This window comes from Notothenia rossii (genome assembly GCF_949606895.1).
Source record: "Notothenia rossii genome assembly, chromosome: 9".
Taxonomy (NCBI): Eukaryota; Metazoa; Chordata; class Actinopteri; order Perciformes; family Nototheniidae; genus Notothenia; species Notothenia rossii.
This window is the reverse complement of record NC_136907.1, coordinates 26,070,274-26,085,003: the sequence shown is the minus strand read 5'-3', so window position 1 is coordinate 26,085,003 and position 14,730 is coordinate 26,070,274. Positions and strand designations below refer to the sequence as shown.

The 14,730-nt window shown below is 41.0% G+C and overlaps 1 protein-coding gene across 12 annotated transcripts in view; it reads right to left on the bottom strand.

Moving 5' to 3' along the window:
• Nucleotides 1-3,024: 3,024 nt before the first annotated feature.
• The window catches only part of acaca (acetyl-CoA carboxylase alpha), a 49,304-nt gene continuing 37,598 nt past the window's right edge, over nt 3,025-14,730 (bottom strand). For all 12 annotated transcript variants that reach the window (XM_079647897.1, XM_079647904.1, XM_079647902.1 and 9 more), the window contains 9 exons: nt 11,062-11,158; nt 10,877-10,973; nt 9,934-10,069; nt 9,687-9,864; nt 9,493-9,605; nt 8,224-8,378; nt 7,351-7,521; nt 4,601-4,737; nt 3,025-4,519 (listed from right to left, as the gene is read on the bottom strand). In XM_079647897.1, the coding sequence (XP_079504023.1) occupies nt 4,393-4,519; nt 4,601-4,737; nt 7,351-7,521; nt 8,224-8,378; nt 9,493-9,605; nt 9,687-9,864; nt 9,934-10,069; nt 10,877-10,973; nt 11,062-11,158 (1,211 nt within the window). In that variant the 3' untranslated portion in view covers nt 3,025-4,392. The remainder of the gene's footprint in view (nt 4,520-4,600; nt 4,738-7,350; nt 7,522-8,223; nt 8,379-9,492; nt 9,606-9,686; nt 9,865-9,933; nt 10,070-10,876; nt 10,974-11,061; nt 11,159-14,730) is intronic.

The window sequence follows — 14,730 nt, the reverse complement described above, 5'->3', positions numbered from 1 at the left end:
TCATTTTAATTGTTCATCTATACATGAAAATTGCTTTCCTGAAATGCGTCTTCATCATTTAAGTCTTTCATTATAAACTCTACACAGCCTTGGAATGCATAGGGACATCTCATTCAGAATCATTACCATTATGAAACTGTATGCAAACAAAGCCAGTCGTGTGACATCACTGTTTTATTTCCTGTTAGAGTTTCAGCTTTCACTCGGCTAGACTGGGACTGTTTGCTCAAAATGTATAGCACCATGTTCTGGGTACTACAGTTAATGGAAATTGACTTATTTGATTACTTATCCCTTTTGTTTGCTCGGCCACAGAACATGCACATGCATAGTCATTGGATTAATGGATTTACATATGCATTCTGATGAAAATCATGCCTGTATATTTTGCTATTCTAACCCCTACTTCATTCATGAAATCTGAATTCTTGATTTATTGGCTTTGATTGAGTTAAATACAGAATGCACATACATCCACTTTACAAAAGCAAAGGCATTATAGGACTTAAGCACAATGACATGTCTTTTTTAAATCTGTGTACTAAAATACAACTGAAGTTACATACAAATTGAGAGGAGGCAAAACAGGTGAATAATGGATGTCACCCTGTAAGTATCATATTTTACATTAAGATATTTGTACACTTAAAATGTCAGAATACTTGTATAACACAAATTGGCGTTTGAGTCTACGATTTCTTTCTGAATTTTGCAGAACTCTACAGACATAAATAGTTCCAATTAAATAACGTTATCGCTTAAATGTGTACTCGGATGTTTTCTTTTCCCCACTAGTCTGAAATTCCAAAATCTCAAAATGATCATTGCATATACATGTACAGTAAAGAACGTTTTTAACTGTCTTGCATTAAATGATGCTCGCCGTTAATGCTCTAAAATACTTCATTTTCCATATTGATGATTTTTAAAGGTACTTTTAGAAAAGTAAAGCAAACTTAACTTTATAAGAGCATTCTCAAACTCAAAGGAAATGTGTTTACATTATAGGCAAGCTTCACAATATATTTCATTGTGATTCACTTTTCATATATATATACTCTATATATATGTATGTACAAGTAAAATTCTATTATCATGGTAATATACTTCCTAAAATACTGTATGCCACCTGGGCGCCTCCCTAGGGAGGTGTTCCAGGCACGTCAAGCTGGGAAGAGACCGAGGGGTAGACCTAGGACCAGGTGGAGGGATTATATCTCTTCGCTGGCCTGGGAGCGCCTTGGGATCCCCCAGTCAGAGCTGGTTGATGTGGCCAGGGAATGGAAAGTTTGGGGCTCTCTGCTGGAACTACTACCCCTGCGACCCGACCACGGATAAGCGGGAGAAGATGGATGGATGGATGGATGGATGGATGGACTGTATGTATGGAAATGTTATTTTTTAAGAAACTTGGGACGGTATACTGAACGATTGATCAGTTTTGCTTCATTTGAAGATGATAAAAATGCTGGGACAACTTGGTTAACAACGTATCGTCCCATATGTCAGATCTTTTTTTTTCTCAAATCTTTGACTATTTCGCAAAGGGAACATATTTGAGGCATCTATGCCCATGTAAAACACCAGGCATGTTGTATATGAGGTCTCTCTGAGGTGAAAGATGCAGACTTTTGACCCAGAGGTCACCAGTTTCAGGAATGATCTACCAACAGCTACTCACATGAGAGGTGTCTCAGAGTGGCTGGTCTGAAATACCCTATCCAGCATGGTTAAAATGTAAAAAGGCAGGCAGGCAGGCAGACGGAGATGAGATGAGCTCTTCAGAGTCCTCAGCCTGGAGAGAAATAGAACAGCTGGGGCCCGGCGCTCCCTCTGTGTCGCTCCACTCTTTGTCACGGGCAAAAGACTCTTGTTTTCAGGCAGTAATCAGACAGCCCTGGGGCTCTGTAAAGACCCTGTTCTCTTTTCATCTCAACTGTTGCATACACCCTGCTAATTGGAATCCTGCAACTGGGTCACAGGCATTGTCTCAAGTGCTGTCAAGTCATTGAGACGCGTGAATGTGGAATTATGGCCGCCTCAGATGCATGATTGAGTCTCCCCCCTGCGCTATCTTAATGCCTCCATTTCAATCTCATCGCAGACACTGATTTTCTCATTTTTTCAACATTAATATTTCTTGCTGCCTGGTCCGTTTTCTGTCACAGTTTAGACTGAACCCAGCCAGCTTGGAAATCGGAAAGTAAAAGAAAAAAAATCTATAAATATCGCCTTGGCACCTCACATGAAACCTTATTTAACATAAGCCTTTTTTAGACTGAGTAACTACATATTTTTTATTATAACTTTTTGGATCCTCAATCTTAAATGAGAAAGGATAACAAAAAAAAAACGTTTTCTGCATTTTCACCAAACAGCCAAGAGTTTTAAGAAGAACTCTATTCCGCAGTTTGTCGGTGATTAAAAGAAGAATTAGCCAGCCTAGCATGGCGCCACAAATGAGCAAAACCCTGTGGGAGACCGGAGAGACCAAGCAAGGCACATTTCCAATTATACAACCAAATGACTCATTTTCTTATTGGGCCTCCTATAATTGTGGTGGGTATTGGGTGCATGCAACTCAATTTGTCTCACATATTTGTTGGTGGGACGGGGAAAGAGTTGACAGAGCCAAGGGATGATGTGAAAGAATGAAACAAAAAAAATAAAAAGAGGGGCTGAGATAGATCCCTCAATATTTGTTTGATCTGCTTCATCCTCCTTAATACTGTTGAAGTTTAAAAGCCAGGAAGAAAATGCCACTTTAATCATCAGTGGATTGAGGAATGGGAAGACTATCATTTTCGAGTAATCAGAAAATGTCTCTCCAGAGTAATAGACTTTGTTCTGACTGCTGGAATTAATGAGGCTTCCAGTGATGTGATTATCTGTCCCGGGGATCATCAATATATACAAAAAGTAATTGACAAATTAAATTACTGCAATTTCTTGGAAACTTGAGTGTGGTTACTTAGATTTAAAGCAACAACATTTTTTTAAATAAATACACTTTTGACTTCAAACTGAGTTGGGTAGGCTTTATTACATTTGCAGACAGTTAGAGCTCATCACTGTAAATTGTTCTCCATGTTTGTACAGGAAGCAACCAGTTACTTATAAAGCAACTACATGTCAATACAGGCAAATCAAAGGCACAGCAATGACCACAAAGCCATTTCACATTGCTGATGTTGCATTTCTTCTGCAGAGAATATGAGATCCATAGACATTTATTTCAGCATTATGGTGCAGTTTGTACTCTCGTACAGTTGCCACAATGTGCTTGTCCGTAAGTAACAAATCAAGCAGATAAGTAATTATCAAACATGTTTCTCAAAAATGTATATTAAAAATAAGTAACATTTCATACACTTTAAATAGAACAGTAAGTTTGGATTACAGTGAATGAAACAGTGTGTTCGATGTGTAACATGTAAATCCAGTGAACAGTACTGCTTCACACACTGACATTAATGAGTTAATTAGTGCAAATTCAAAAATATTAATTTGTTTGTTTTAAGTAGTCATAAAAAGGGGTACAGGCTATTTCTAAACAAACACTATTAGTATCGTTGTCAATGCTCATTAAAACCATCATCACCTCCGTTGGTACCGATGTGTTTGTATGCGAGATGCGTCCTACACTCTGATTCTGGGTGAGGTAACAGTAAACAGTAAAGTGCGTCCGCAGCAGCATGTGTGTGAACCGTGTGAGTGAGAACAGAAGGGGCAGCTGTGGGTTTTGTTGCGAGGAGCGCGGCCCGTGGCGGGCTCTCCACAGGGTAACTGTGAAGCAGTGGGGGTCTAAAAGGGACCCCGTGCCCGCTCCCCGCTGGGCTCTCCTGTCCGGATCTGTTGTAGTGTTCCCCCCGCCTTTGTTCAGTAACTAAGTGTTCCCTGCTTAGGAAAGTAAAACCCCCTTCTTTCTCACTAATGCCCCCTCCCAAGCAATGTGTTGTCTGTTGGTCATCAAAACACTTGTGGTTTTTAACAAGTATATGTCACAAACCATTGTAATATGACAACAACATACTGTACAAATGTATAGTCGTGTTGAGGCCCCTGGTAGACTTGGGCATATTATTAGAGACTAGTTATTTATTTATTTATTTTTAAATTGCACTTGAATTAAAAAACACAGATTTATCGAGCGTACGTGCGATACGTTAGCAGGAGATATTTGGACAACATGTTCAGTATTTATGTTAGTTATCCGAGTTCTTGTTGAGAATCATAGCCAACGGTTCATCTGGGGCCCCGGCAGTTGCCAGGGGCCCCTCGCGTTGGCTCCTCCAGACTCGGGGTCCCCGCCCAGGAGCGGGGTCTGGCTGTGAAAGGCGGCCCGAGAAGAGCACCAGCCAGGCGGAGGGAGGAGAGGCCGGACCCCCCCCCTCAAGAGGAGGCCGACGTCTCCATGGTGGACAGGATGCGGACCACCTCGGCTCTCTGCGTGGGCGAAATGTGCTGAGTCATGTACACAATGGAATCCATGGCAACCTCCGGATTGGCTTGAACGAGGCTGGAAATAAAAGTAAAATGGAGATCAAGGAAGGGAAATAATTTGTTGACATTTTGAATCTAAATTGTTGCGGGCTATCACCTGCGGATCTGCTTGAGGATGTGGTCTCGGCGGATGCACTTGATGTTCTCGTCGACCACAGACCTGGCCCCCTCCTCTTCAGCCAGCTGCCTCTCCAGCCAGGACACCACCTCTTCGTTGTTATCCCACAGATAGGCCTGTGTGAGGCAGGGGACATGAATCATTGTGAGGAGGATTCAAGTATTCCCTTTTTTGATATCCAGCATCAAACACAAGATGCATTTCAAATATTATATGAAGACCTCATTCTTTTATTTTTGTCAAACATGCTGACGATGGGGCTTTTTAGACAAACTAGACCAAATAAAACAGTGAAAAGTTTGAACATTTAGGGAGTGGATTTATTTTCTTCATATATTCATTCATAGACAGCATATCATCAAAAATAAAATGTGACAGTCAACCCATTTTTCCCAGCGTTTCACAAAGGATTCAAATGTATGATTAATATATGATCTTATTTAGAGTTGGGCTTTCCCATTTGCCACAGATAGCCACTACTTTTCAGCCATTTTTAAAGTATGAGTTAAAAAAATTGTTCTAACTCAAATGACATCCTAATATAGCTTGTACCAATTATTTATCTTAAAATAATGGTGAATCTGGAGGAGATTCCCTCATAGTGGGACTTCCTCCAATTGTGTTAACTGGAACACATTTATTTCCATTTTATTTTCCATTCTTCCAAAGATATAATTATACTCAAAGTTGTAAGTGTTTTAAGTTTTGATAACCCTTTATACATTAACAACATGAGTCTATTGTACTACCAGTATTTTGAATTACTCAAAACTTGGCATAGTAATATTCCTGTATCTTTTGGTTGACACTGTGCTGTATGCGCAGGTAAGTCTATTTCTTAAGGATTGTCTCTTTAAGTCTTCTTAAACTGAACAGCTTCCCTCCTCTTACTGTGCTTCATAGAACAGTTATTCCTTTATCTGTGCAATCCCTTCAATTCAATATATAATTTAGTGAAGTCTTTGTTATATGGGTAACTTGTAATATATGGGTAACTTGTAATATTTCTTCAATTTATTAAATGTATTTCTAGATGAATAAGACTTTTCTTTTAACTAATTTCAACATGAAGCTTAAAAATAGTCCCAAAAAATGTAAACATTTGTCTAGACTCAACAATATCATGTCTGTAATATCAACTAGAACACAGGAGATGGACAGGCTCAAAGGGGGCCGGATGTCTTGTTGACTGGACCTGATAGAGAGGAATTAATATTCATGAGTGTCGCCATCTCTGATCCCAAACAAAGCCTGCAGGCTGGAGGGCTTAGCAAAGATTTGGGGGCTGAGGGCTTTAATGGGCTCTTGCCTTTTTTATGAACAGTCCTGCTTGAGGTCCACAAGAACATTTAATGCCCTTATTAATCATTTTTAATCTGTTTGCTTTTAATTAAGAAACAGCGTGTTGCTCTCCTATCTGCACGTGCCAGGGCTGTGATTAATTGTGGCTTAAGACAGGCCGTCCTGATTGGGATAATATATGAGAGAACAAGAGGGCCACTTCTGAGGAGATCTCAGACGCAGGGTCGGCTCCTCTGAGCCCCCAAACAGGCCATGATGGAGCGGCATTTATGGATCTCTGAGGGGTGTTTATTTTCATTAACTACCGGTTATCAGTCCATCTGTATTTCATCCCAATGATTTGATAGGAATGGTTACTACTTCTTTATCTGGTGCACCTCCAGGAGAAGAAATGCGCTAGAAACAACCATTCTAATCATTCCCAGGGGGGTTAACTTGAGAATGGAGCCACTTTCCTGGACTTTATTTCAGAATGAGCCATTTCAAAAAGGCAGAGAAAAGACTCTCTATCATTCTTCCACATATGTGCTGCTTATGCTTTATCAGTCTTCTGTGTTTTTTGGTGTGCTTTAGGGCATTAAAAAAAACAAAAAACCTTTCCTGATTTCCATGGTTATTAGGCTTTGTATGTCGGAAAAGAGGAAACGGATACTGTGCTATTCTATGCTTTATTTTTGTTCCTACATTCAATCATTGCAAAATCTATTTTAAATTTGAAAAATGTAAGTTGCAAAGAACCAAAATGTGACCAGTCAAATAAAGCTTGACTGGCAAAATGTTGTTCGTCAAACTCATACCAAGTACCCTTTCTGACGTGCTGTTAATCACAATAGTTTGTTAACATGTTAGAAAATATGTGCCAGCTGAATCAATTCTACCATCATCGATGTAACATTCATTTATATATGTGGCTTTAAATAACTTGATGTCAATATTAAAAAACGACAGCTAGAATCAACACAACCATGACTCCATCACACACATACACAAACACCTCATGCCTCTAAATGTTTCTGTTTCATATGGTTGTTTAGGTTCTGTCTCAATCATTTGTAGTCTCTCCATACCCGGGATGATATAGTATTTTTAATTCTAATGCACAACTGTTATCAATTATTTATTTTTTTAAATCAATGTACAGGATTGTACAAGCTACTAGAGACCTGCATTTCGCCAAGGGGATAAACAAAAGAATATTCTATATCTATTGCCTATTTCCTGCCCAGACACTACACATGTAAATTAGCCCATAGCTAACTCTGGTATAGCTAACAAGCCCTGCAACTGTCAAACCAACACATATACAAACAGATACAAATCTAAGTCCATTTCACATACAAGCAAATCTATAAGACATTAACTATGGTATTCTCCCAAACTCTCTGGATATATAAAACAAAGGTCATGAGCACACGGTGGGGTTTTACCTTGACGGCCCCCTCGGCCTCCACGAACCAGCGGCGCAGCATGGCCTGGATCTGTCCGTCTGTCAGCTCGCTGTTGGCCGCTGAGATCTTACTCTTCACCGTGTCCTCCAGCAGCAGACGCCGCAGGCGCCAGTAGAAGAACTGACGGGATGTTTGCCAATCAAGGATATCCTGAGACAAAAAAACACATACTAATGTCATTGCAGCTTCTGTTATGAGGAGCTATTATCACCTTTGTTTTACAATGCATTAAATGTTAGTGTCTGTTTTGAATTGTCTGCAGTGATGTCACAAAGACATAGAACTCATTAAGGAGACAGACTGCCTGGCAGAAAGGACTGTGTTGTACGTTTGATTTGGTTTAAAAAAAAAAATTAAAACGCCGTTTATTTTTGACATAGTCCCAGGCTGGAGAAGTGTGGATTGATTTAACAAAAATATGAAACAATTTGCTTCTTTATTTTGTTGTGAATTTTACAAGAGAGGCACTGTTAATGAGGGTTGGTTCAAATGCAGTTGTCCTTCAAGCCCATACTGTGTGTACCAAACAGACCGCTCACATGACCAGAAGGGTCTTCACAGATGGATGGCAGTCAAACGGAGTGTGTGTATGTTGTGTGTGAAAAATGGGAGTGTGAGGGCACAGGATGAGATTGCGCCTGCCCGAGGCTGTTCTGCGGTTTCTAAGGTGATTGACCGGGGTCATCGCAAGATAATTATGAGGACGAGTCTCACAGACCAAACATTATTCACACAGGCAGGTGCAGCAGCAGCAGCAGCAGCAGCTACACTTAGACTCCCCTGTGGGCTTTTCTGGTTAGTCACATACTGCAGTTCACACTTTAACACTACATGCATGTAAGAAGTGCTCACCGTTATTACACCCTTCTCTTGCATGCGACCCGGGGTGTCATGGAGGTCTGCAAACTGCACGGCCACCTGGTGGTAGATGGGCAGGAGGAACTCCTCTCGCTCCTTCAGCTTGGTCTCCAGCTCTTTACATTCAGAGGGATTCAGCTCTGGGGTTCCTGTTGGAAAATGGTACCATCAAACTATTTTGTTAAACCAGACAAGGAATCACAGGTCATCCGAAAAGCAGTATTACAGTAATATAAAACACTTCTGAAGGTTGTAACTAATCTTCCATAACTTGAATCTTAAGTGTTATTGGTTTACTTGGACCCCAATTCCTGGTTTGATGTAGGCGTGGTCATGTACCATAGCAACCATTACTGCATTCACCTGTTTTTCTGAATACAATTTAAAGTTATAAAAATACTAAGAATTCAGAATTCTTGAATAGCTGTCTTATTATTTCTCACAAACTAGCCAGTTTGAATAAAATGTGCACAAAAGAACACTGTCAACTTTTAAAAAATGTTTGCAAAATAATGGTTTGCAACAACTTTGACTTGGTGTGTAAGATCACTGTTCATCAGAAACAATTTGTAGGTTCTACTATCCTAAAGTATGTTCAGGGCTTTTGTCAAGTAGTTACAGTTCTGGACTCTTTTTTTCTCACGTAAAGCGAAGCATCATCTGCAAAAACATCCGTTTAAATCACACAAATATCCCGTTGCATGCTTGTTCTGAACCTATCAACCGTAAACCGCCAAACCACTGGGGATTTCCCACCGCGGTAAGAAACTAAATCCATACTGTCACATCCCTAGTCCCATTACCATCAAATGAGCTTTCTTCATGAGCATGCAGAGGTGAATTAACTCCTTTTGTTTCGGAGCTACCCCCAAAACCCCTGGCTGTTGTCACCAAAGACTGATTTCTGTCAATTCCAATCTGTGAGCTCTGTAACCACTCCCCAGTAGCCCCTCCATTCCTCCCATCGGCCCTCAGCGCAGGGCCCACATGGAATTGGTGCAACGTTTCTCTGAGCCTGGAGGAAAATCAATACGCTGTGCTGGAGAGACAGAGAGCCGGGGATTGATCTGAGCAGGCTGTGATTGACACGTCTCCCGGGGGAGTGCGGTGAAGATGATACTATCAACACCAAATAAAGAACGACTGTGAACGCACACGTGCTCCGACTTGATGGATGGCTCCTGGCCAAAAAGTGAGGACAAGGCCGAAGGGGTACGCCAGTAAAGGGCTATAATTAGAATGCAAGAAAAACGGAGGACTCACCCAGTCTTTCAGCCAAGCTCATGTAGATGGGATCCACTCGCCTCATCGTCTTCACCAGGTCCTTCTTCCGGAATTTGATCTCCACCGTTCCTTCGGGCTCCAAAACTCCACCTCTGGAGACAAGAGTGATTTAAGTGAGCTTAGACGGGTTTGATAAGGAGAGTCCTTTTGTGCGCCTTTTCTTTCCAACTCACCGGCTGTCCTTGTCAGCGTACATCTCCATGTGACGAGGGTTGATGGTGGGATCTATGACCACCCAGGATCCCCCCCTCAGCTCAGCCTGGGGGGGGATATAAACCAGGACCGGCTGCCTGTACTCCCGCAGCCCGTCCACGATGTAGGCCCCGAACTTCAACACCTGGTCGTACATATCTAAGAGATGAGAATTTCATGAGGATGGGTTTGATTCTGGATTGATGATAACCATGGAAGGAGAAGTACCTTTCATTCCTCCAGAAAAGCCCCTCCAGTTGGCAAACACCATCAGAGGGAGCCCCTCTCTGTTCAGATCCTTAATGGCCTGCGCTGTCTTGAAAGCAGAATCTGGGAACCACACCTGTCCGGCCTGCTGGATGATCTAAATATACAAATCAGAAAATCTTCATCAGCATAAGGGTCTCTGTAAATATCAGAACACTAGAGTTTGGGGTGAGGAGTGAGATTAAATATAATCTATTGTGGGTTGTTCTGAGTGGAATTCAGCAAAGATAACAAATAATTATATTTTTTATAAAAGGGGCCGCAATTAGACACCCCTTGGTTTAGTCTCCCAAACAAACACCCAAGTGTGTGACGTGTAAGGATGAGCGTTTAAGGTGTGTATTGGAGGGAAGCTGTGAACAGGGAAAGGCTCTAAAGAGAGATAAAGAAGCAAAGCACCAAAGCGAGTTTAAGTGTTTTAAGGTCAGAAAAGTTAATTACTTTATTATTAAAGTATATCATTATTATTATAATTATTATGGTAAGAGCATGTAGAAACTGACCAAAAAAGAAAACGCATTTTGGTGAACATGACAGGCAATTTACATTCACTCAATGAGACAGACAATCCATCCCAAAGATAATAAATGAATAAATACAAAAGTGTAATCAATAAACAATATTAGTTAATTTAACATAATAATTAAGAAGAATATTCTATATTTGAAAATACCACATGTAAATTGTATTTCATTTCAATTGTGTCAAACATGTTTTAAACTTAACAATAAGGAATACATTTCCAAGAGATGGCATGATCTTGCAGATATGATCATACGCATCAAAAGGGTCAAATCAAACAGTTTTGTTATTTCAGAAAGATATGTGAAATGTATTGCAGATATTATTTTAAAGTTATATAACCAGACTCCTTCTTGAATACATGCATTGAGCGACCCCTTACCTTCGCATCGGAGTCCAAATTGGCTGGATCGGCTGGGATTGACAGCTCGACTGACCTGGTTTCCACGGCAACCACCCCAGTAGGTATCCCACCCAGCCTGTAGAGAGAAGACATTCAGACATGTACAAATGACCTTGACTACGTTGACAGTGATTATTGCCAGTGTGTTTTGCCGGGACACTCACCTGGCTCTGCCGACCACCACGCTCTGAGCCCATGGCTGCATGATCTCCATGAAGGAGCCCTGGTCAAAGAAGCCACTCTGCCAGGAGCCCTTTGGAGCTGTGAAAGAGGAACGAGAGTCGTGTGAGTGCAACTTGAATGAAAGGGGAGTTACTTATTGCAAATTGGAAATGCAACTGAATCAATTTCCTGGACATATTCCCTCTCTTTCTAAGGTGTTTTTTTCAAAACCTGCAGCTTTATTCCTCCTGCGGTCCCGACTTGTGTATTTCTCCTCCCTCAGAATGTGTAATCTTGGCAGCAAACCATGATGGATGACTGCAGAAGGAGGGCTTATTCAGCTGTTTTCTGCCCGCGCACCCCGAGAAACATGCCCAGTCTGTGAGGTTACCATTCAATTAAGCCTCGCCACTCATGACTACCAGAGCCGTTGACTGGCTACCCTCGCAGCCCCCCCCACCCAATCTCTTTCCTGTCCCAAGCCGTAATTACACTGATGTGGAACCTGCTAAGTCCTGACCTGCAGTGTAAAACACGCCGAATCCATTTCGGCGCTATCTTGATCTATAGCTGTTAGACGCATGATCTTATACCTCATTGTTTCTCTATTAGTTTCTTAACAGGCTCTCTAGGGATGAATTATGTTCACCTTTAACCCTGGGAGTATAAGGATTAAATGATGAAGCTTTTAACTTTATAAATAACACAAAAATAAATAGGAGTGTGGCTCTTTAAAACTGCTGATAAAGCCCTTTGAATAGAAATTATTAGTGGAGGAAATGGGCAAATGTTGAAGTACACTGGGGCAAAAAAGTATTTAGTCAGCCACCCACTTAAAAAGATGAGAGAGGCCTGTCATTTTTATCCTAGGTATAACTCAACTATGAGAAAAAAAACAAAATCCAGAAAATCACATCTTGTGATTTTTAAAGAATTTATTTGCAAATTATGTTGGAAAATAAGTATTTGGTCAATAACAAAAGTTCATCTCAATACTTTGTTATATACCCTTTGTTGGCAATGACAGAGGTCAAACGTTTTCTGTAAGTCTTGACAAGGTTTTCACACACTGTTGCTGGTATTTTGGCCCATTCCTACATGCAGATCTCCTCTAGAGCAGTGATGTTTTGGGGCTGTCGCTGGGCAACACGGACTTTCAACTCCCTCCAAAGATTTTCTATGGGGTTGAGATCTGGAGACGGCTAGGCCACTCCAGGACCTTGAAATGCTTCTTACGAAGCCACTCCTTCGTTGCCCGGGCGGTGTGTTTGGGATCATTGTCATGCTGAAAGACCCAGCCACGTTTCATCTTCAATGCCCTTGCTGATGGAAGGAGGTTGTCACTCAAAATCTCACGATACATGGCCCCATTCATTCTTTCCTTTACACGGATCAGTCGTCCTGGTCCCTTTGCAGACAAACAGCCCCAAAGCATGATGTTTCCACCCCCATGTTTCACAGTAGGTATGGTGTTCTTTGGATGCAACTCAGCATTCTTTCTCCTCCAAACACGTCTCGTTGAGTTTTTACCAAAAAGTTCTATTTTGGTTTCATCTGACCACATGACATTCTCCCAATCCTCTTCTGGATCATCTAAATGATCTCTAGCAAACTTCAAACGGGCCTGGACATGTACTGGCTTAAGCAGGGGGACACGTCTGGCACTGCAGGATTTGAGTCCCTGGCGGCGTAGTGTGTTACTGATGGTAGCCTTTGTTACTTTGATCCCAGCTCTCTGCAGGTCATTGACTAGGTCCCCCCGTGGGGTTCTGGGATTTTTGCTCACCGTTCTTGTGATCATTTTGACCCCACGGGGTGAGATCTTGCGTGGAGCCCCAGATCGAGGGAGATTATCAGTGGTCTTGTATGTCTTCCATTTTCTAATAATTGCTCCCACAGTTGATTTCTTCACACCAAGCTGCTTACCTATTGCAGATTCAGTCTTCCCAGCCTGGTGCAGGTCTACAATTTTGTTTCTGGTGTCCTTTGACCGGTCTTTGGTCTTGGCCATAGTGGAGTTTGGAGTGTGACTGTTTGAGGTTGTGGACAGGTGTCTTTTATACTGATAACGAGTTCAAACAGGTGCCATTAATACAGTTAACAAGTGGAGGACAGATGAGGCTCTTAAAGAAGAAGTTACAGGTCTGTGAGAGCCAGAAATCTTGTTTGTTTGTAGGTGACCAAATACTTATTTTCCACCATCATTTGCAAATAAATTCTTTAAAAATCAGACAATGTGATTTTCTTTTCTCATTTTGTCTCTCATAGTTGAGGTATACCTAGGATGAAAATTACAGGCCTCTCATCTTTTTAAGTGGGAGAACTTGCACAATTGGTGACTGACTAAATACTTTTTTGCCCCTCTGTATATAAATGACCACACAACCATAATAATGTATGAGGCGATAGAACGTTCAGTGCAGTGTTTGATGAGGCCGCTGAGAGAACGGCTGCAACCAAGGCTGCAACCAAGGCTGAACTACTTGGACAAATTATAATAACAAATGTTTTTGTCCGATTCATTTTTTTGCATCGTTATTCTCTCTTTAATCAAAAGATCTAAAGGAGCCTCCGTTGGTCTCCTTTGTTTACTTACGTAACATAGTGACATCACTACATAATATCACTACGTAACACTCCAACACATGGTGATAAGCTAAGGGGTGGAACATCTCTAATTAAGAAAAATAAAGATCTTTTTGAACATTAAAGCATGTGAAAATGTCACAGAAGAAGCAAACAATACAAATATGAACCTCACAATGAGCACAATAGGGCCCTTTAAGTCCATTGAATATGATTTTAGGCCAGGGTATCTCAGCAGTAGCACAATATGTCATTCAGAATGGTTTTTTGACACATATTTACAGCTTCTGCTTCAATTGGGACAGTGCACTAGTCTATATAACAATTTTAATAGGATTCGGATAAGTTGTTCGGCCTAGCTGTAACTTGCGATTATTTTTATGTGAATACATCTGTTATTATTTTTGTTATTATTATTTGTGGAAACACAAACACTAGGGACACTGGCAGGCTGAACAAGCTTGCGAGGAAGGCTAGCTCTGTAGTGGGAGTACAACTGGACAATCTGGAGGAGGTGGCAGAGGGGAGGACGAGGAGGAAGCTCGACAGCGACCTAGAGAACCCCTCCCATCCACTCCACGCAGAGCTAGTGAAGATGAGGAGTACGTTCAGCCACAGACTCATCCCTCCACAACAACGCACCAAGCGCCTCGGACAGTCCTTTGTGCATGTAGCCATCAGGCTGCACAATAAGGGGTTAATGATGAAAAATAAATAAAATGAAATCACTGGACATAAATATACACTGTTTCCACAACCCATGTTAACATATTATTAGTAGAAGACCAAATAGGTAGATAGATATGTCACTATGTGTACAGAAGTCCATTTTTACTTTAACTGATACCGTACTTTATTACTTGATGACAAAATATGTACATATGCTGACAGTTATTTTACTCTTATTTTTACTGATCTCCTATTTCATAGTCTTTTATTATTATTTTAATTTTTTTTCTTGATTTTATTTTTTTTGGATTTTATTAATCTGTGTGAATCTTTGCTGTCCTGTTTTTTCACGCTTACCCTGTTGCTGCTTTGTACAACTGAATTTCCCCTCGGGGATTAATAAAGGTTCATCTTAT